Here is a 20,675-nt window from a genome sequence, read left to right on the forward strand (position 1 = left end):
TGTCAGCCGACCCCAGGTGGGCAAGGATTTGCAATTCAACACTCCACTCTTCTGCTGAGCCTTGTGACTTGGCCCGGGCTCCCGGACAGTGGAAAGGGAAGCACCGCCTGCCCTGGGCTCCGGTGTCGCCTGGCCCAGCCTCCCAGCTCCTGAGCTGGTGTCGCCCCAGGGACATTTGTCTCCCAACGCCGGGTGAGGAGGCAGCCAGCACCCCACGCTGGGCCATGGAGGAGCAGGACCCCGTCTGCAGCTCCAGCTGGGAGTCCTCAGAGGGCAAGACCTCCCCGGACTCGGCGTGGTCGTGGGTAAGGGCCGCCAGGTGGCCATCTGCACACACGGCCCTGCTCTCCCACCTCCCATTCCCAGGTGCCTGGTGCTGACGGGACGGGGGTCACCTGTGCCCACAGGGGCTCGTTGGGGGCGGTCCGTGCATCCACATGTCCCCAGACGAGGGATGGGCCTGGCTTCCTCCTCAGCAGCTGCCATTCCGAGGCTGAGTTTATATAGGAGGATTTAGGACTTATTCAAGAGCTAAAGGCTTCTTTCTTTGTCTTGGATGGCAAATGAATAGTGATCGCCTTGATTCTCAGACAGGGCCCCAGGGTGTGCTGAGGGTTTCCAGCCCATCAGCACCGCACTGGAACCCTGTGGCTTTTCGTGTTTGTGTTGCAGGCCTTGCCCCGACTCAGTGACCCGGCCAGCCCTGTCTCAGGGACGCGCTGTGTGTGCTGTGGGGCTCCTGGACAGTGGCTGTCCCTACCGCCTATTTTAGATCTCAGCCTAGACGCCAGGGCTTTTTTTTCTGCAGGGAGGTGGGGGGAGTTGTTTAAAGGTGGTCATTTTCACTGAAAACCCCCAGGCAGGAGTGGAGGGTGAGCACAGAGCGTAAGGCCTGGGCTAGAATTCAGGGCCTTGCAGTTTCTTCCGAAGGCCAGGGGTTGGGCTGCAGTGAGGACACGGTGGCAAGCCACCGCCCCAAATGGCACGTTGGGGACACCTGGTGGCACTCTGCTCTGGTCCTTAGCTGCAGAGGCTGGGCTGGCACAGGAGGGAGGGTTCAGCATGCTTGGGGACAGGGAGCGCTGAGGGATTTCTGCCTCCTGGGGACATAGAGCGAGGGTGTGGCCAGCGCCAGGCAGGCGGACCTCCCTCTGCTGGTCCCCAAACGCCCGTTGCCACTCTGGGCAGCTGCAGCCCCAGGGCAGTGCCTTCCCAGCAGGGATAAGAGGCCTTGCTGGGGGCTGCTGGGGGTGCCCAGGCTGCGGTGCAGTGGGGGGTGCTGGGGAAGGAAGGGGCCGTGGAGCCTGCTCCTTTCCCTGCCCCATTTGCCACCTGGCCCTTTGGGTATTTCCCGAATAGACTGCACGCTCGCGAGAGCTGCCTTAGGCTGGTCCACGGCCTTTCTCTGCATGCCGGGACTGGAGCAGGACCTCCCCTCGGGAGCACTGTGCAGATGAGTGACACCCACACTGTGATTGTATAGGCGGTTTCTGTGGTTAGTCGGGGATTCAAATGCCGTTGTCTTGTTTCCATCCCTGGAGCATCTCTTACAGCGTTGCCCGTGCCGGCGAGAGCTGCACTCCCTTCTCCCACGTGGGCAGGCCGGGCTCCTATAAGCCTCTCCCACGTGCCCCATGGGGCTGACACTCTCGACGGCCCTGAACGAGAGTCTCGTTATCACGGTATCTCCCGTACAACCCAGGCAGGTGGGTAGCACTGACACTGCTACTCCCATTTGACAGCTGGGAAAACTGAGGCTATGAAGTTGGGACTTGCGCACAGCAGCTCTGCGGGTTGGTGGAAGACGGGGACAGGAACGCAGGTGTCCCGGGACCCTGCACGGCCCTCGTTCTCTCCTCCTGGGCATCCCTGCCAACGCTGTGGCCTGTGGAAGCTCTGATCTAACACTGTGTCAGTTTTCTGCTTATATTTCCTGAATATTAGTTGTTTTTCCTGATTATAAAAACATGTTCACGACAGAATATCTAGCACACATAGGAAGTGTCAATAAAATAAGAACCTGGGAACGTTGTAAACAGAGGCTGCACTTCACTCCCTACAGGCTCCTTATAGTTAAGCTGCAGAAAGGTTTTCGAAGCCACCTCTTGTCCCCTTTTGTTCCATAACTCTTCCAACCCACCCCCCACGTCCTCTCCCATGTGTGTGATAATTGCTTGTCAACTGAGGGGATGCCCCTTGCTGTGCCACTGTGGCCTGGATGCACTCCCCGCCCCCACTGCCACCTCTGTGTGGGGCCTGTGACCTTCTGCCCTGGGGGCTGGGGGACAGGCCTCCATAGCACACTAGGGTGAGGGGGCTCCGGGAGTCTGGCCTGCTTCTGCTGGAGCTGCAAAGCTGGCGCCGGCAAGGAGCTGGGTCTGGGGTCCTTGGGCTGGCCTCCTTCTGCTGCTGGGAGGGGGCTGCATCTGCGACCAGCCCTTGGAGCACAGGGGAGGGCCAGGCCCAGAGTCAGGGCTGCAGCAACGCAGAGGAACGGGGCGCAAATAAGGCAGGAGCCCCAGTGGGCCAAGGTGGCGCAGGGGAGCTGGGGGAAGCGGCAGGGAGCTGGCCAGGCAGGGTGGGAGAGGTGGGAGCTGCAGCTGCCTTGGCTGGGAGCCCAGGCAGGGCTGGCTGGCTTCTGGGAAGGGTAAAAGTAGCTCAGCTGCCACAGGGCTGTTTTCGTTTCTGGGGCTGGGAAAGGGCATCTGGAGGCCCTGTGAGCCCTTGGAGGCACCTGCTAATTTGGCTCTGTCCACCTGTGGGCTTGGCCACAGCCATTCCCAGGGACTCTGGGCTTGGTCTCTGGACCACAAGCATTTGTGGGCCTGAGTGTGTGCAGAACCCTGTGGGGGTGGGGAGGTGGGTAAGACGCCCCCCTACCCCGCAGGAGGTCAAGGCTGAATGTGAGTGAGTGGGGTGCAGCCGGCTGGTCAGCTGCAAAGTTCAAAGTTCATGGGGCCCAGATCAGGAGCGATTCTGCCCGGCAGGGCCAGTTTCAGAGAAGCTGGCATTTGAGCCGGTCTTGAAGGAGGAATAGGATTTCAACAGAGCAAAGGGGTGGCGCCTCCAGGCTGCGGGAGGAGAGTACAGGGCGTTCCCCAGGCTGAGTCTGCACGTCTCATCTCTTAGGCCCTCTGGGTGCTCATTTCTCCTTAGCTGGAGTGTGCACGGTGACATTCGTCTTGGTCGGGCACCGGCCTGTGAAAGACAGCAAGCACCCATGGGCAGAGGACGCAGACTGAAGGCCACAGCACAGAGGACAAGTGGCCTGGGCTCACACTCCAGCTGTGCCCCCGACAAGGTTTGGGCTGCAGAAGCCTTAGTTTTCCCATCTGTAAAATGAGGCTCATGACAGCTAATAACACACTACTCGCGCTACTTGATAACGGTGGCCATCATGAACACGGTCTGTGGTAATGTCGGGCTGTACATACGATGGTGACAAGACGTCAGACCCATTTACTCCAGCCCCGTGGACCTTAAGAGCACCGGGGGTGGGTGGGGAGGGTGATGCACGAAGCCAGAGCCCATTGTCTCCCAGCAGGAAAGAGAACTTCCAGTTAGTCTGTGCCCTGGCATTGAGCTTGGCATTCGAGGCCTCTCCGAGGCTGGCCCCCTCTCACTCCTCTAGGCTCTGTTCCCTCTTTGCACCATGACCACCTGCTGCTCCTGCAATGAGCCTTTCTGCAGAGGTGCTGGGCCAGTTATGCCAGCTGGATCTCCTGGGAGGTGACCATTCAGGACCCCAGACCCATCCTGTCACCTCCAGTCTTCGTAGGCTTGGGGGCTGGAACTTGGGCCTCAGCTACCCAGAGCTTTTTTTTTTTTGCCACCTGGACTCCTTTGGCTTCACCGACCAGAGGCCTGGACGGAGGGTGGACGACGCCTTCTCGGGCCCCTGTCTACCGGAGCCTCTGGGGCCCCCAGCCCTGGTGGTGCCAGGCTCGGGAAGACAAAGTCAGGGAAAGGCTCCGCTCCCCAGGGCCTGAGCAGACCTGAAACACCGGTGTCAGCTGCCCCCGGGTCCTGAGAGGGCTCTCAAGGGGTTGCCACCTCTGGGCAGCTGAAAGCACGGCCCCTTGGGTGTGTGTCGTGGGAAGGGGGAGCTGTAGGAAGCAACGTGGGACTGGAGCTTTGGGCCCACCCTGGGCGCCCCTGCAGGTGGTGGCACTCCGCCACAACACACAGGAAAACCACCTTCCTCCTTATAACCCAGCCAGCCGTTGATGTCACTTCTCCTAGTGACAAGAAGTCAGGATGAACACAGTGACTCGACGGTGCAGCCCGTGATCAGGGCAGCAGCCAGGCCAGTCCTGTGTGACCCCCTCCGTTACATGTGTGACTGAGCCCCTCGCAGAATGACACATCCTGCGTCTTGGACAGACACAGGCTTTCCGTCCCTTCTTCTCTGCGGTCGGCCATGGTTCTACGCACCCTTCGAGGCCCAGTTCAAATGCCACCATCTCCATAAAGTCCCGGCCAGTGGCTGGGGCTGGGCGCTCCCATCCTCCTGTTAGGAAACTTACTAGGTTTTCTTGGGGGAAACCTAGTGTTCTAGGTGTGCTTTGATTTCTCATGTTTCCGATGTAAACAGATTTTATTTTCCTTTGTGGAACTGAAGTGCAAGGGGACAAACCCTCAGACGCTGCTTTTAAGTGACTGAGCTGGCCCCTCCTTCCCCACTGGTCACCTCCAGTATGCGTTTCTCTGTCTCCGCCTCCCAGCAAACCGCCAGCCCAAGGGTGGCGAGGGTGTCTCCGTCTCAGTGTCCCTGCAGCACCCAGCACAGCTTCCCAGACTCCCTGGCCCCGGGCACACCCTTACCATTAGAGCATGCATCCTCGTTTGCCAGCTGGGTTTGTGCCGATCGTCCTGTGATTATATATGGTGGCCCCTCTGCTCTCAGAGGGGTCCAGAATGGGATGGTCACCCTACTTAGCACAGACCTATGAAGCCAAAGCACCTGACTTTGGAGCCTTCCTCTCACCCATGACCTGTTGCCAAAGGTCCTTTCTCACCGGCCAGGTGGGGACCTAGTGTCTTTCCCACCTAGTCAAGGCCAGTGTGGGGTGAGTGTCTGAGCTAAGGCAAGGCCTTCAACCAAATCTGTTCTCTGAGAGACTCAGTTTCCCTGCCTGTGATCGTGAGGCTCAAATGAGTTATGTGACCCGGCATACCCTGCAAGCGGTGGGGTTCCCCACTAGTGCAGCTTAGCTGATACCCGATCTGCATCCCCCCAGACACTGCAGGGGCTACAGAAGAGCACGTGAGCTGCAATCTAAGCAACAGCCAACAAGTGAAGAGCCACGTGAAACCACGTAGACTGTACACAATGCATCATGTATAACTTTGTCTTCTGGTATTTGAAAATGCTAAGCTGTGTGGTGAGAGCGGGAGAGAATGGGCCGGGCTGGGTGTACTTGGAACGGCGAGGTCCGGACATCCGGGAGATGCTCGTCAAAAGGCGGTGGCTCTGCCGGTGGCCTGCAGCTGAGTGCAGTGGGTGTGAACAGGGCTGAGAGGAAGAGGACGGACAAGATCTAAGATGGCTTTTGCTCAGGAAAGTAACAGGTCCACACTTCTTTGTCCCTGACTCTGGCCTCCTCCTGGGCTCCTGTGCAGAGGAGAGAAGACAGAGTGTGGCTGCCCCCACGTGCCGTGGCCACCAGGTGACCAGATATGCCCTGCGCCTGCAGGACCTGCCGCCCCTGCCTCCAGGGGGGGCTGGTATTGATGTGAGTGTCCTGCAGCTCCTGAGCAAGGGACACAGGGTGGTCAGGGCCAGCCTTCACAGCCAGGCGCCCTGGTTGGAGCCCCAGCTCTGCTGCGTACAAACCGAGCTAGTGGTCCTGACCCAGTAGCTTGGAGCCTCTCTGAGCCCTGGGTTCATCGTCTTACAATCAGGGTAAATAAATAAATCTGCTTCACCAGTTTAGCAGGAGGCATCAAGGCCTGGAGATTGGAGCGTCGTGGCAGGTCGAGGGAAAGCAAAGAGGTCGGTGTGGCTGGAGCTGGGAGGACGCGGGAGGGCGCAGGGATGTGGTGAGAGAGAGACGTGACCGGGGTGGAAGGTGGCCGAGCGTCTAGGGCACTGGTGTTTACGCCACTTGGAAGTGCCCTGTCCAGGAGGCCGATCTCCTGGGCCCCCGGCGGCAGGGCAGACCCATGGGGGGGCTGTTGCGGTGACCCAGGTGGAAGGGAATGTGGTTTGGACCAGGGCCATGGCAGCGGAGAATTTTTAATCGTTTGCTCAAATAAACTCTTTAAAATTTTATTGTGCCTTGGTTCATCTTTTAACAGAATTCAGGGAAGAGGTCTAGGCTGGAAATACGACTTCAATTACTGAAATACAGAGCTTAAGAACTCTGGATCTGGTGCACCCCTTTGCTTTACAGATGGGGAGACTGAGTCCCCAGAGGGTCCAGGCATGTCCAGGCACGTCCAGGCACTAGAGAGCTAAGACTAAAAGTCCAGTTTCCTGACTTCCCATGCAGGAAACATGTGTGAGCTCAGACACCACTTTGAACTTCCTTTGTGTTTGGATCTGGGATCCATTTGGTCCTTTGCTCTTTCCAGAATTTTCCCTCTGCTTCTCTTCTCTCACCCCTTGGCTTTCTCCCTGTGCCTCTTCATATCCAACTCCACTTCTCCTTTGGGGTCTGCACTCAATCGATAGCGCTCCCGGCCCCCCCGGGGGTGGGGAGAGACTGCCGCCGTCCAGTCTACTGCTCCTCCAGGCCTTCTGCTTGGCCGCCGCCTGGGAACCCAAGCCGGGCGGGTGCTCCCTTCTCAACACCCTTTGGGGGCTTGGCCCCTCCCTGCCATTGTGGCTATTTCCGGACGGGTCGCTGGCCCATAGCAAATGCCTGGAACTTGCTGAAGGGACAGAGGCAGGAATAAAACGCCAGGTGAGCACACCAGGTCTTCATCCTCTGACCGTGAGCTTTTCCCTGCTCTGGGCTTCGCTGACGCACCGGCTCCCCCGAGCCCGCACATGGCACTTACCCTGTGGCACCGACAGGCCCTGGGCTGTCCCTTTGGGAAGCACTGCCCAGTGTGGGCGGGAGGCGCCTGCGGAGGGAGGACCCAGGGTGTGAATGGCCCAGGAGCAGTGGAGAGGTCGCTCTGTGGTTAGACCAGAGCGTGAGAGGAAGACTAGCATGCTGGGACAGACAGATGCCGGGGAAGATGAAGGCTGGTAGGACAGTGGTGCTGGAGGGCCGGGCCCAGATGGATTGTTCTGGAATGCATGAGGCTGGGGTATCCTGGCCTCTGGACAGATGCTGTGTGGTCTGTCTTGTGAGTGGGTTGTCCTGGCTTAATGGCACAGGGACGGGTGGACGGCTGCGGGCTGGCATTGTGAGCGTAGCACACCCCATCACTTGCGACCGAGCTGGGAAGTGCTTGTGGCTGTGCTCCAAGGGGGTCAGACGCTGTCCCTCTGTCACTACATCCTCTGTCGGGGAGGACCCATGACTATATTCCTCACAGTGTTTGTGGCTGGAATATGTGACCGTGGTGACAAAGCAATACGGGTCCCCTTGTTAGATAAACAGGGCCCTGGCACTCAGCCCTCCTCCTGTGCCCGGCTGCCAGGCAGGGTTTTGCTGGGTGCTCAGTGGCAGGATTATCCGGGGTCTAGATTTCAGGAATAATGCTCTCCACTGCCTCCCTTAATTCTAATTCCTGCTCCGTTTCATGGCTTTGGATCAGTTTTAAATAATTGTATTACTTGGTTTATTTCTCTTTCTAAGCTGCTTGGAATCTCTTTAGGGTTTGATAAAGCACATAAGCAAATAATAACCAGAAGTTTGAAATAAATGCACCTAATTTCTTTCTAGATTCAGTACTGACAAGGAAGCAGGGTGCTCTTGGACATCGGGCCCCTGACTGCTGAGGGTCCTCGTGGGCTGGTCTGTGGCCGGGGCTCTGTGGGGACAGAGAGATGTCATGTCTCCGACAGCAGGGACAGGAAGGCTCTGTCTCTGAACTTGGGAAGAGTTTTTGCTAGTAGGATGAAGACAGTAAGACCTTTTAGAGGGGAGTATCGTGTCTAGGACGAGGGGAATACAGGGAATTTGAACAGTCCGGAGATCTGGGCTCTAGCCCTCACAGGGTGGCTTGGAGCAGGCGGGTTACAGCTTTGGGGCACCGACCCCTTCCCCACGGCGCTCCTGTGGATGGCACGAGACCTGCGCGGGCACTGCCGGCACAGGGGTGCCCCTCGGAGATAGCTGAGCGCATTGTGACTCATGGGGGAGGCAGCATCTGAGACCAGTCCTATCAAGGGATGGCTGTGACATACACTTTTATAAAATGACGTCACGACAGGGCTGCCACTAAGATGCTGCAGTTTGTGGCCTGCCCAGAGTGTTGGCCAAGGGGACAGCTGGGACGTGAGCTTGACTCATCAAGCCTGCTGGGCTCCAGACCTGGGACAGCCGGGAGGAAAGGGCGCCCTCCTGCAGCTCTTCGTTAACTCTGCTCAGAGGGGCCCCAAGCGCCAGCGGTGGCCCAGGGAGTTGAGACTGAGCATGATTCTTGGCACCTGCACTCCCCACATGGACAGCTTATTATAAATGAGAAAATGCCTGTGGGCCTCTCTCTACAAATGGAATAAAAACGGAGAGAGCAACTCTTGAAGACAAAAGGGTGGTGAGCTTGGCATCTGCCCTTCTCACACTCCCTCCCCTTCCCCACGTCGACCCTGCCACCTGCTTGCCGACTCCCCCCTCTCTCTCCCAGACACCTGGGGCCTTCCCCAGCTGTCTGGAGTCCCAGGCTGGGACTCTCTTTGGAGCAGCAGCGAGGAGCGACATCTCCAGACCTCACATTGGAGGATGGAGCCTTTCTGCACGGCAGCGGCCCGGAGTTCCCGTTTCCACGCGCCGCGCCGTTGTACTCTTCAGGCCCTGCAGCTGCTCAAAAAAAATGTAGGCCTTCATAGGAATGATCTAGGAGCATCTAATTGCTGTCACTTGGGCCCTGATGTCCTTCCCAGAAATGCCCTCTAGAGGGCACTGTCGCGCCGAGGCCCAGGACAGGGCGCGCTTGGGCGGGATTACGGCCCCTGTCCCGAGCGAGGGGGGGAGGAGAGCGCTGACAAATGGAAAACGAGTTAATGCATAAAACATTGTCAGCCGACAATAAGAGGGTTTTGTTGAAAATTCTTGAGTGGATTCTCTGGTTTGCATTTCGAAGCAGTTCAAAATAAAGGAGCAAGGGACTTGGCTAGTTGGCGTCTTTACCCGATGTGACCCAGGCAGAAACTGAGTTTATTAATAGCCATTTGACAGACACTTCGCAGTAAAGGTGAAGCAAGAGGGGTCACATTTCTAGTTCGCAGCCAATTACAAATGCCCAGTGGGTGACAGGTCTCCAGATGGAAGGAAAAAGAACAGTAAGTCTTACGCACTGAACGTGAGTCTGAACAGCTCACTTGGACAATATTTTGCAAACATGAGTTTTTCCCAATTTATGGATAATTCAAAGTACTATCGAAATGACCAATGTTCTGGTTCATTACTGGTTTTGTTTGCTGAGTGATGTCCTTATTATGCCAGCCACCCGGTGAGGCATTTTCCATACTTTCTCCTTTCAATCCCGGAAGAACCGTGCACGTGATTCTTAGCCCCAGTGGACATGCGGAGGAGCTTAGGGAGATGAATTAACTGGGCTGGGCTTTTCAAAGCGCTCTGAATCTTCCATGTGAACTGCTGATGGCTAAGGACTTCCCCACCTAGACTTCCACAATTGACTTTTTGAGCCTTAGCATGTCTGTGTTAATTGTCACTTGTTGGTTTTAGACATGACACGTTCCTTTCATACGTCTAAAAATCGGACTTATTTGCTTTCTTTTTCTGACTTCTGTTGAATTGGTAATTGAAAAATGTATTTTTCCCATCCACTTTTCTGTTTTTGCTCAGCAAATTCCATAATATAGATTGAACTTCTATTCTTTTACTGGTTCTCTTTTAACTTTAAAAAAACATACCTATAGAACAAATATTATCTAACTCAGTTCAAAATGATTTATTTCTATACTCCTGCCAAACAAGCCTCGGCCTTAGCTCACTTTAACAACATTGAATATACTTCCGTCTTGTGTGTCTTGTCCAGAGTTTTACTTTTTAAGGAAACCTAAAAACTTCAATTATTTTTCAATGAAACGTTGAATAATTTTAAAAAAATTCCAACCTCTCGTACCTGTCTCTGTACTTACTGCTGTTTCTTACACGCCACATCTGTCTGGGTTCATGTTTTTAGCTCGCTGGTATACATCATTTGATAATTCTTCTAGCAAGAGTATATGGGAGATGAATTCCTTTAGTCTCTGTGTATTTAAAAACGTCTTTCTTTTTCTTTGAATGCTAGTTTAGCTGAGCATAAAAGTCTAGGTCTATAGTTGTTCTCCCTCAGTATTGGAAAAAGTGCTAGTTTCCTGTGAGACTTTCAAATGTCCTTTGCCTTGTACTCGCTGTTTCTCTGCCATGTGTGTGGGTGTAGACTTATTTTTATTTACCCTTCTCTGTGTTCAGTCTACTTTCACTCACCACTCATGTCTTTCATCAATTTTGGAAAATTCTCAAACATCTCTTCAAAAGCTTCTTCACTGTAATCTTGTTAATTCACTTTCTTGAAACACTTATTAGACACAAATTTGAGCTTCTCACTTTACCCTCCAGGTCTCCTAGCTGCTGTTTTACTTCTTTGTCACTTTGCCTTGCTGTGTTGATTGAATGCATTCTTGCTGTATTTCACTTCATTAATTCTCTCTTTTTTGTTATATTGATGTTTATTTTTGAATTTCCATATCTTTTCATTTCCATGATTTCTAATTGGTTCTTTGCCCTGGCTACTGGCTATTTCATTGTTTAATTTTTATTATTTTTCTCTTTCATATTTTTTGTTTGTTTGTTTTTTGAGAGAGGGTCTCTCTCTGTCACCCAGGCTAGAGTACAGTGGCATCATCTTAGCTCACTACAACCTCAAACTCCTAGGCTCAAGCCATCCTCCTACCTCAACCTCCAGAATAGCTGGGACTATAGGCGCACACCACCATGCCCAGCTGATGTTTCTATTTTTAGTAGAGTTGGGGTCTCACTCTTGCTCTTGCTCAAATCCTGGCTTCAAGCAATCCTCCAGCCTTGGCCTCCCAATGTGCTAGGACTACAGGCATGAGCCACTGTGCCTGGCCCCATAATATCTTTTCTTTTCTTTCTTTTCTTTTTTTGAGACAGAGTCTCACTCTGTTGCCGACGCTAGAGTGCCATGGTGTCAGCCTAGCTCACAGCAACCTCAAACTCCTGGGCTCAAGCGATCCTCCTGCCTCATCCTCCCAAGTAGCTGGGACTACAGCATGTGCCACCAAGCTGGCTAATTTTTTTGGTATGTTTTTAGTTGGCCAATAATTTCTTTGTATTTTTTTAAATAGAGATTGGGTTCTCACTCTTGCTCAGGCTGGTCTCAAACTCCTGACCTCAAGTAATCCTCCTGCCTCTGCCTCCCAGAGTGCTAGGATTACAGGCGTGAGCCTGGCCCATAATTTCTTTTTTAATGAGACGTTATTACTTAACCTATGTCTTTATGTATCTTCACTATTTTTACCTGAGAGCCATTATCAGGTTGTTCCATAAAATGACGTTGGAGTGAGCCCGTATTCCCCATACGTATTTGCGTGCTGTCTTTCTCAGCATTAGATTTCTTCATAAATGTAGGGAGGTTTGCTTGAGGGCTCATGTTGAGTGGATTGTTTTAAAAATTGCTGTTGTTTTTTCCTCTGCTTTAATATCCTCCATGTCCTTTGTTCTCCGGGAGCAAGGCTGGATGACGGAGGGTCACACCCTCAGCCCAGTGGGTTACGGTTGCCCCTCCAGGCCCCGCAGCCCAGAGCCGACCTTGTAACGGAATCTCGAGCCCCTGTGGGCCTGGGCCCTGAGCAGCAGGGCTGCAGGGATCTTCAGGTTTCTTTCACCAGCAGCGGAGACCCCTTCAGTGCGAGCCTGGCTGCGGTGCCTGCCACCTGTGGCTCCGCAGGGCTGGGCTGCAGCCACAACCTGTGTCAGAACCGGAGTCCGCTGCGCCCGTGGCTTCAGCCCCTTCTCCCTTGACATTTCTAATCTGTCTCTGGTCCATGCACACCCGGGCCTGTGTTGGAGCCTCGTTGTGTCGCCTTTGCTCTATCCATTGCTGTACTGTGGGCTGGGTTCAGAGGGGGTGAGTGGAAGTACGAATTCACTACATCGCCTTCACCAGGAGCCACAAGCATGCTTTCTACCCAGGTCGAAATTGATAGACTGTCTAGGAAGGAAAGGGCAAGAATAGGACCCGTGGCATGGCATGTGGCATCTTCGTCCAAGCCGACTTCCTCATTCCTAGGACTGACATTATAATTATGTACTACACTTGATATAACATTACCCAACCCTAGTTATCCAACCCATCCCATAGGGCATCATGACAGATTCTATCAAATGCCTCTCTGAAACCATTCCATGCAGTGTGAGTTTGTGTGTTATTCCCCTGGGTTGCCAGTCTAAAGAGTCTGTGAAAAAAAGGAGCGTTTTCATTAGCAGAGTTGTTCCCTGTGAATCCCGGGGGCTGCCACTTTCTTACAGGCTGTTAACGTCCCTTGCTTTCCAGCACAAAGAATGACTCACTGGGAGCCACTTAGGACAAAGTCCACACACTGGACGCACCTCACTGTGGATCCTGAATTTCAAAATGCTGGCATATTCAATGCAAAGATGCATCATTATTACACCCCCCCCCCGGTTTTGAATATTTTTGCTGTCTGTGTATGCGCCACTAGAAAGTTTGGCTCCGTTTCCTCCTTGCTCCGGCTCTGGCACGTCCCGGCTGCGTGGCTTCAGTACGTCACTTTGCGCGTGAGTGGACGTATCTGTAAAATGGGTTGCTGGGAGGATTAAACGAGGCAGTGCAGTGGCTCCCAAAGACCAGAAGCACCTGGGGATTTCAATTCAGCAGGTTAGACTGGAGCCTTGGAATAGGTAAAGCTAGTGAATTCTACAGCTGATTCTGATAAGCCCTTGGGTGAGAGCAATGTTCCTCAAGCACTTAGCACACAGTGCTGGGCGTGCAGTGCGTGCCCTGCACACGCCCCCACCACGCAGCTTTCCCTGCTGTCTCCCTCTCTGCCTCCCTACTGGGGACACGGTGCTCTGGGGCTGCCCAGTTTGTGTCCCAGAGAAGAACCATAGGGTACAGTTAATTTAAATCGCTCTTCTCCACGTGTTTTCCTTTGATAAAAAGAGTCAGGAAAAAAGGCAATGCTTATCTCAAAGTTATCGTTTAAATTCCACCCCATTTACCGGGCCTACACCCCTTTGTTAAGCCCCATTATATGGAAATAGGATTTAGGTCCTGCCCGAGATCTTGGGAATATAACACAGCCTGGGAAATGTAAGGCAGTGAGACCAGCCAAAGTCGGGGAGAAATATTATTTTGGAGCAGGAACTGGCCAAATCCTACCCCAGAGGATTGGTGTCCAGTTTTGAGTGGAAGGGAGCTTTGAGGTCATCCTGGCAGACAGAGGCGGGTACGGTAGATGGAGCCAGAGAGTCGGGAAGGCAGAGCGAAGGCGGAGCGCACGCCCTGGGGTCTGGGAATGCCAGGGGGAGCCCTCATTATCCAGAAGGGCTATCAGCAACTTGTTTAACCACTTCGGTACCAGCGTCTACTATAATCGACAGCAGCGGATGAACAGCAACTTTAGCTGTGATATGACTTTTCTAATTTTTCATTTATCAAAATAAAATTGTGAACACTTAAAAATAATGTAATAAAAACATATATGTATATGTTACCTATTCTGATTTACATTACAAGTAAAGCTGCCTGTAAAGTAAAATAAGTTTTCGGTGCTTTAAAGCTTTCCTCATCACACAAGAGCAAGACGGATTCGTCGTCCACGCGCAGCACAAGCCACCGTGCGCACTGTGAGCGCCGGCTGTGGGCAGGTGTCGCGGCCGGTGAGCGCCGCACCGGAGTGGTTAAAGGGAAAAAGACTATGGAATCCCACTTCCAATCCCTATGGAATCAAAGCTTCTGGCTTTGATCCTCTGGCATGTGTAACAAGTTGTCCGTGTGATTCTGCTGCGAGGCAAAGCACTCATCTAGAGATCCCAGAATTTTCGAATGTGGCCCAGGTGCTCTGGTGAACGGTGTGGTCAGCAGTCTAAGCTGATCTACTTTGTTCCTCTTTGCTGTGGCTCTCCAGCCCAGCGGGGATCCGTGGTGTGGGCCTGGGACCCTTCAGAATGGGGATCCCCACCCTGTCCCAGGGTCCCCAGGCTCTGGGCCAGAGAAGGGTGTTTGTTCCAGACCCAGAGCTGCCTCTGGTGGGAACAGGCGCGTAGACCCGTAGCAAGTTCTGAGAGTGACAGCGCCTGTATCTGTGGGGCTCCGGCCTCGTCTCTGCAGTGTTGCAAGAGCAGCTGCCAGTCACACAGCAGGCTGCACCCGGGCCGTGTGCTCCGGCCCCTCCCCGCTGCTTCTGGACAGAGCAGCGCATTCCAGACGCCTGGCAGCCCTGAGCTCTGTCTGCCCTGGGGGGGGGGCAGGGAGGACCCCCTTGGGCCCAGTGGCTGAGACAGGGGTGGGGCTTGTCTCCTGCTTCTCCCCACTGGGTCTGACAGCGGGAAGCCCGCCTGGATTCGTGCTTCACGACTCGGGAATGCGTCCCTGCCTCCTAGCACTGGGTGCTCTGTGCTTGCCGAAACCAGTGACTCCATCCCCTACTTGCTAGTGGTAGTGACCTGGGGACAGGGAAAGGCAAGTGCGTGGTAAGCTGGTTTTGCAGCCACTGAAAGCCTGAATCACCCTGAATTAGCCTGTCAGCCTTGCTGGTGTGTGGGCGCTGCCAGGGCCCGAGTGCCGAGTGTCCCCTTCACGAGTCCCTCCCATTTATAGCTTCCTCCTCCCCGTCTCACCGCCAGGCCAGGGAGCAAGCCCTGCCCCACCCTATACCAGGCGAGTACACTCAGACACGCAGGTCCTCCTGGGGGGCAAGCCTGGGTCACAGGCCACCTTGCCATCCGCCCTCGGGTCTGGGTGACGAGCCAGCCCAGAAGTGCCCGGCTTTGTTACAGTCCCCGCGGAGCCAGTTCTGGCCGTCGAGTTTCACGGTGCCCAGCGCTGGCTGTGTTGTCACTTCTTCAAGCAGGCGACACTGTTTCTGCACGGGGCTCCTCCCCTCACTGCCAACAGCGACACTGCGGCGGGCGGTCTCGGGAGGCCGGGTGCTCTCAGGGAAGGCACTGCACGTACCCGAGGTCAGGGCTTCTCCGCGAGTTCTTTCTGTAAAAGTCCTCCCCGGAATCGTGGCTCCCGCATCACCCGCCCGTTCTGAGAAACGCAGGAACAGCAGCACAGCAGCGGGACCTCGCGTGAGCCGGCGTCCTCAGACACTGCAGGTTCTCCATGTTCTGTCTGCTGTTCCTGCAGGGAACCTGCCCGCTTTGGAGCTGACGGCTCAGGGCCAGGTCGCTGGAAGCTCAGCTTCTAGATTGCCGGGGACACGACCGAATTCCTTTCTCCCACCTGCGGACGCAGGCCCGTGGCGCCCTCTAGCGGACGCTCGGCGCCGGCGCTTCTTGTTTAAACAGGATCGACCTTGTTTACCAGGATCTTCCTCATTTCGGAGTCTCTGGTACTTTGGGCTAGGTCAAGGCTCGCACATGACATGAACAGAAGGTTAGTCGTGAAACCTAAGAGGCTAGATGAGGTATAGCAGCTGCCACGGTGGCATGTGGGCCGCGTGCCCGTGTCACGTGTCCGGTGGGTTCAGTCCCCATTTGGCTGCCTCTCCACAGCGTGAGCCCGGGCAGGCTGCGTGAAGCTGCTCTAAGCGTGGCTGCAATTCCGAGTTGACGCCGATAGAACTACCCGGCAGGGAGAAGCCAGCTGTGCGAGTGCCCAGCACAGCACGTGGCCGCGGTCGGACCTCGCTCAGTGGCCCCTGTTAGCCAAAACCTTTCTCCGCCTTCCCAGAGCCACGTGGACACCGGGCTCCCCGGCAGTGACCGTCGCTTGGGTCATGTTGTTGCTGTCCTGGACAAAGCGCCTCAGAGGCGCTGTGATTCTTTCTGTCTCAGTTCTCAGCTCCTCTTCCTGGACTGCAGGGTCCCTCTCCTCCATAGCCCGGCGCTCCCCTCTGTGTCCTCGCTGGCTTGCAAGGCCAAGGTTGCTGTGTCTCCTCCAGGCCTCTGCCTCTGCTTGCCGTGTGCCCCCTGCTCACCTGCTCAGCTCCTGCTGAGCTCTTCCCGGTGGTCTCCCCCTCCCCTCCCATGTTTCTCTGGGAGATTTCTCTCCTGGGCCACCTGGTGCTTTCTTCGTGCCTCCCTGATAGCACAGGTGTCATGCTGGATTACAGACATTAGCTTCTGCTTCTGTTTTTCCTGCTTGACTCTGAGTAACCCAAGTCACCATGTCTTGGGCACTTTTGCAATTGCCCCATTGATGAGCTCAGCACTGAGCACAGGGCACGTAGCAGGTGCTCAGTGACCATGTGACTGGTACTTGCCCAGGCCAGCGCGTGCCGATCTCTCTGCTCTGAACTGCAACGAACACTCGCGTTTGTGCACAGCACTGGCCCGGGCGGTGTGTGCAGTGGGCTCTCGATACAGATGAGTGACTGCATCACACTGCTGCCATTTAGCTATATGCTTTAGTAGCTGTAGTAATAATAACAATGGAATATGACATTTATTGAATGCATACTATATACTAGTTTCTGTACTAAGTGCTTCAACTTCATTCTCATTTAATCCTCATAATAACAGTGTAAAGGAAAATTAAAATCTCAGGACTCCCCCACCTCCGACTCCTTATGCAAAGGGAGGGTCAGGCCTAGAGGCTGACCTTGTGCAACACCCCCTTCCACAGCGCAGCTGCTATTGACATTGCATCAGCCAGATCGGCCCCCACAGAGGACTGCGCCCACAGACCATTCATAAGGACATTCTCTGCTGCTTTCCCATAAACTAGGACGTGCAAATTCCAACTTTGGGCCTGTAGGCTAAGTCTAGCTCCTGAAACTAAAGTCTGTTCGATTCCACACCAGCAATGTTGGTCACAAGTTTACCTGCCCAGGTGCAGAACACTGTGGTTTGTGTATTTCCAAGGTATGTCCTTAAATTTTGGCTTCACAAGCCTCCACTGGTTGAGATCTTTGCCTCTTATTTCGGGTTGTCAGCAGTGTCTCATCATCCCCATTCGTGAAAAATTTGAAGGGAGGAAAAGTGAAATGGCCAGATCCGTCACACAGACAGGACTCGGGCTTGGCAGGCCAGATTCCAGGGTCTGTGTGTGCGTACAGGAAGCTGCTCGTACCACTTGTCAGTGTGTCCAGGTGATGTGTCCTTTCCAACTGGTAGCTGTTTGGGCTGGTGGGTGCCTGTGCTAAAACTCTTCTGGACTGGGCCGGGCGCGGTGGCTCACGCCTGTAATCCTAGCACGCTGGGAGGCCGAGGTGGGCAGATCCTTTGAGCTCAGGAGTTCGAGACCAGCCTGAGCAAGAGCGAGACCCCCGTCTCTACTATAAATAGAAAGAAATTAATTGGCTAACTAAAAATATGTAGAAAAAATTAGCCGGGCATGGTGGCGCATGCCTGTAGTCCCAGCTACTCGGGAGGCTGAGGCAGGAGGATGGCTTGAGCCCAAGAGTTTGAGGTTGCTGTGAGCTAGGCTGATGCCATGGCACTCTAGCCCGGGCAGCACAGTGAGACTCTGACTAAAAAAAAAAATAAATACAAAAAAAAACTCCTCTGGACTATTTTGTGTAATCCCCCCGGATGTATCAACTCCCAGATGTTCTTGCAATTGTCTCTGCTGGGCTCCACCTCCTGGTCCTGTGGCTCCAGGACGCCAACTGTTTTCGGGATATGTTGTAACTGGGAGTGGAAAGACACGCAGACACGGGAATGCTGGTCATGAGGGGTAGCTTGTTCAAATCACAGGTCCCCAGAACCAGGAGGCGTGGCACCCCGCGGGCCTTTGCCAGGAGGCAGAGAGTGAGGGGACATGCGGACGCCTTGCGGTTTCAGTGGGAAGGAGCAGGCGAGACAAGGTAGACAGCTCAGCACTGGCGGGTTTGAACAGTCTCAGTGGGTTCTGGGCACAGGGGCTGTCCCTAGGTGTCTGACCCCGGCCTGTGGGAGGGCGGGGCAAGCGGGGGTGGCCCGGAGCGCGAGAGCGCGATAAAGGAAGGGCTTGGGGTCCTGGGTTGTTGGTTTGCACACGGGAGGCCACTCACAGACGAGGCCCGGCCCGGGGAGGACAGCCTCAGAGGTCCTCCAGGGGCAGCAGGGCCCGAGGTAGCAAAGCATCAAAATGCAGAGAATGAGAAGGCATGGTTCATCTATGAAGTAACTTGCATGCTTGAGAAAGAGAACCCTTGGCTGACTTGGCCCGGCCTGGCAAAGGAGAGCGTGTGTGCCCAGGGTCTTTGTGCAATGAGCACTGCACAGGGAGCGTGCGGCATGTCGGCGGAGCAGGCCCTGTCACCTCTGCTTGCCCTGGCCTCGCTCACTCTCTGTCTCTGTCTCTCTGTATCTATCGCTGTTTCTCTTTTTCTCTACCTCTATGTCTCTTTATCTTTCTGTCTCTGTTGCTCTATCTTTCCCTCTGTGTGTCTGGCTGCCTCTATTTCTCTGTCTCCCACTCTGTCTCTCTCTGTGTCTCTGTCTGTCTGTCTCTCTGTCTCTGCCTCTCGTCACTGCGGCACAAACACCTGCTCTTATCTGCCACTTGTATTTATTACCCTTTCTCCTCTCCCAACCCTCACATGGGTCCTTCTATGGGTCTCCCCAGAGAGGCCTGAGTTTCTCGAAACTACCACCTTATATTCCCCTGGGGGATGGATGGACTCGGGAAGTGTGGGTGACTGACCCCCAGGTTTGGATAGTTCTGCACCAGAATTTCCCCAAAATGAGTTACCTGGCACACAAATCCCACCATGTGCTCAGTGAGAAGGGGGCTTCAGGGGCGTATGGTTTGGGGAAATGCTGCATTCTGTATTCTCTCTTGGAGATTGACAACATACAATGATGTATAGGAAAGGCACTTAGAAGTTGTGCAGGAAAAAAAAATCTGTATCTTTGACCCACTGTGGAACTGGTTTTTGCATAACACACACCATCCCATGAGAAATCCCCAGGGAACTGCTGCCCTGCTCAGGGGACTGCCGGGCGGGTGGCGTGGCTCTGAGCCTCCCGCTGACTGGCTGGTAGTGACCAGTCTTCAGGCTTGGAGCCCAGGGGCTCAGGGTGCCCAAGGAGCCTGTTATAATTGTCCTGAGAACCCTAGGGTCTGATCTTGGCTTGTTTTTTAATCAAACCTTGTCTTTATACAGACACACACACATAGGCATACATCTGTGGTCTGTGTGGGCCCTTTTCATAAACAGGCAAGGAGGTACTTAAGCAATGGGATTAGATTTCACACGGGAGAGCCTGCCTCATCATTTTGCCATAAATACTCATACAGACAGACAGGAATCAAACACACAGAAACACAGACTGCATAGAAACAGGCAAGCTCATAAACATACTTACAAAAATAGACACAATCACTCCCTCCCCGTGGTGATACAGACAAACAGATGCAATTACACAAAGAAACATACAATTCAGACCTACCTTCCCACCACCTCCTTGCACATACATGTTCTGTTCTAGCTCTGAATCAAACTGGATTCAAAGCTTAGTGGCTTAAAACAATAATTATCTCATTATATATCACGATTTTAGAGTCAGGAGTTTGGGTGGGGCTCAGCTGGGTGATTCTTCTGTTCATGATGGCTTTGGCAGGGATGACTCTGTGGCACCTGAGTAGTGGGTGGGCTGGACCGGAGGGCCCAGGATGGCTTCCCTCACGTGCCTGCTGCCTCAGTGGGGGTAGCGGGACAGCCTAGCTCAGCTGGGACTGCTGACAGGAGTCAACACACAAGGCCTCTTGGGCTTGCATTCCGTGGTACTCAAACCTCTTACCTGGCAGCTGGCACCTCCAGAAAGAGGAAGACACTCTAGGCTTCTTATGATCTAGCCCCAGAAGATGAAGATGTCATGTTATTGATCAAGCAAGTCACTTGGACTAGCTCAGATGTAAGGGGAGAGTTATTAGACTCCACTTCTCAATGGGAGGAATTTGAGGCCATCTTTAATGTAATACGCATATACACACATCTCACGTGAAGCTTAAGCCTTCCCTTTTGAGCACACTTTTGTGGTTGCATCTGGGTCCAAGCAGCGGCAACTGTGAGGGCCCTCCCCTAAGGCAGAGCCGGCTAGTTTGTGCCCTCTGCAGTTGACTGTTCAGTGGCTGCGCAAGTATTTATTGATTCGTTGTATCAGGGCCCCTTCTTTGCAAGGTGCCCATAAAGTCTGGCATCGAAGCTCGTGCTGTGAATACCCATTAAAATCATAGAATGCCCAAGCAGGAAGCACCACACATACTGTCACATCCAGCTCCTCATTGTACACTTGGGGACACTGAGGCCAAGACAAGGGGGTAGAATGCTCACTGTCCACAGCTGGGATCCCCCAGTCCTGTGTCCTCTGCCTCCCCCGACCCCCGCTGCAGGGCTCTGTTCCGTGGGGTTTCCGCTGCCGGGGCTCCTGCCGGCTGAGCGCCCTCCAGATGCCAGACGCGCACAC

The 20,675-nt window shown here is 54.2% G+C and overlaps 1 protein-coding gene across 2 annotated transcripts in view; it reads left to right on the plus strand.

The window, feature by feature from the left end:
• The first annotated feature begins 205 nt into the window (after positions 1 to 205).
• Positions 206 to 20,675, plus strand: part of LPIN1 (lipin 1) — a 123,546-nt gene continuing 103,076 nt past the window's right edge. For both annotated transcript variants that reach the window (XM_076000555.1, XM_076000557.1), the window contains exon 1: positions 206 to 305. In XM_076000555.1, the coding sequence (XP_075856670.1) occupies positions 225 to 305 (81 nt within the window). In that variant the 5' untranslated portion in view covers positions 206 to 224. The remainder of the gene's footprint in view (positions 306 to 20,675) is intronic.

This window comes from Microcebus murinus, chromosome 3 (genome assembly GCF_040939455.1).
Source record: "Microcebus murinus isolate Inina chromosome 3, M.murinus_Inina_mat1.0, whole genome shotgun sequence".
Classification (NCBI taxonomy): Eukaryota; Metazoa; Chordata; class Mammalia; order Primates; family Cheirogaleidae; genus Microcebus; species Microcebus murinus.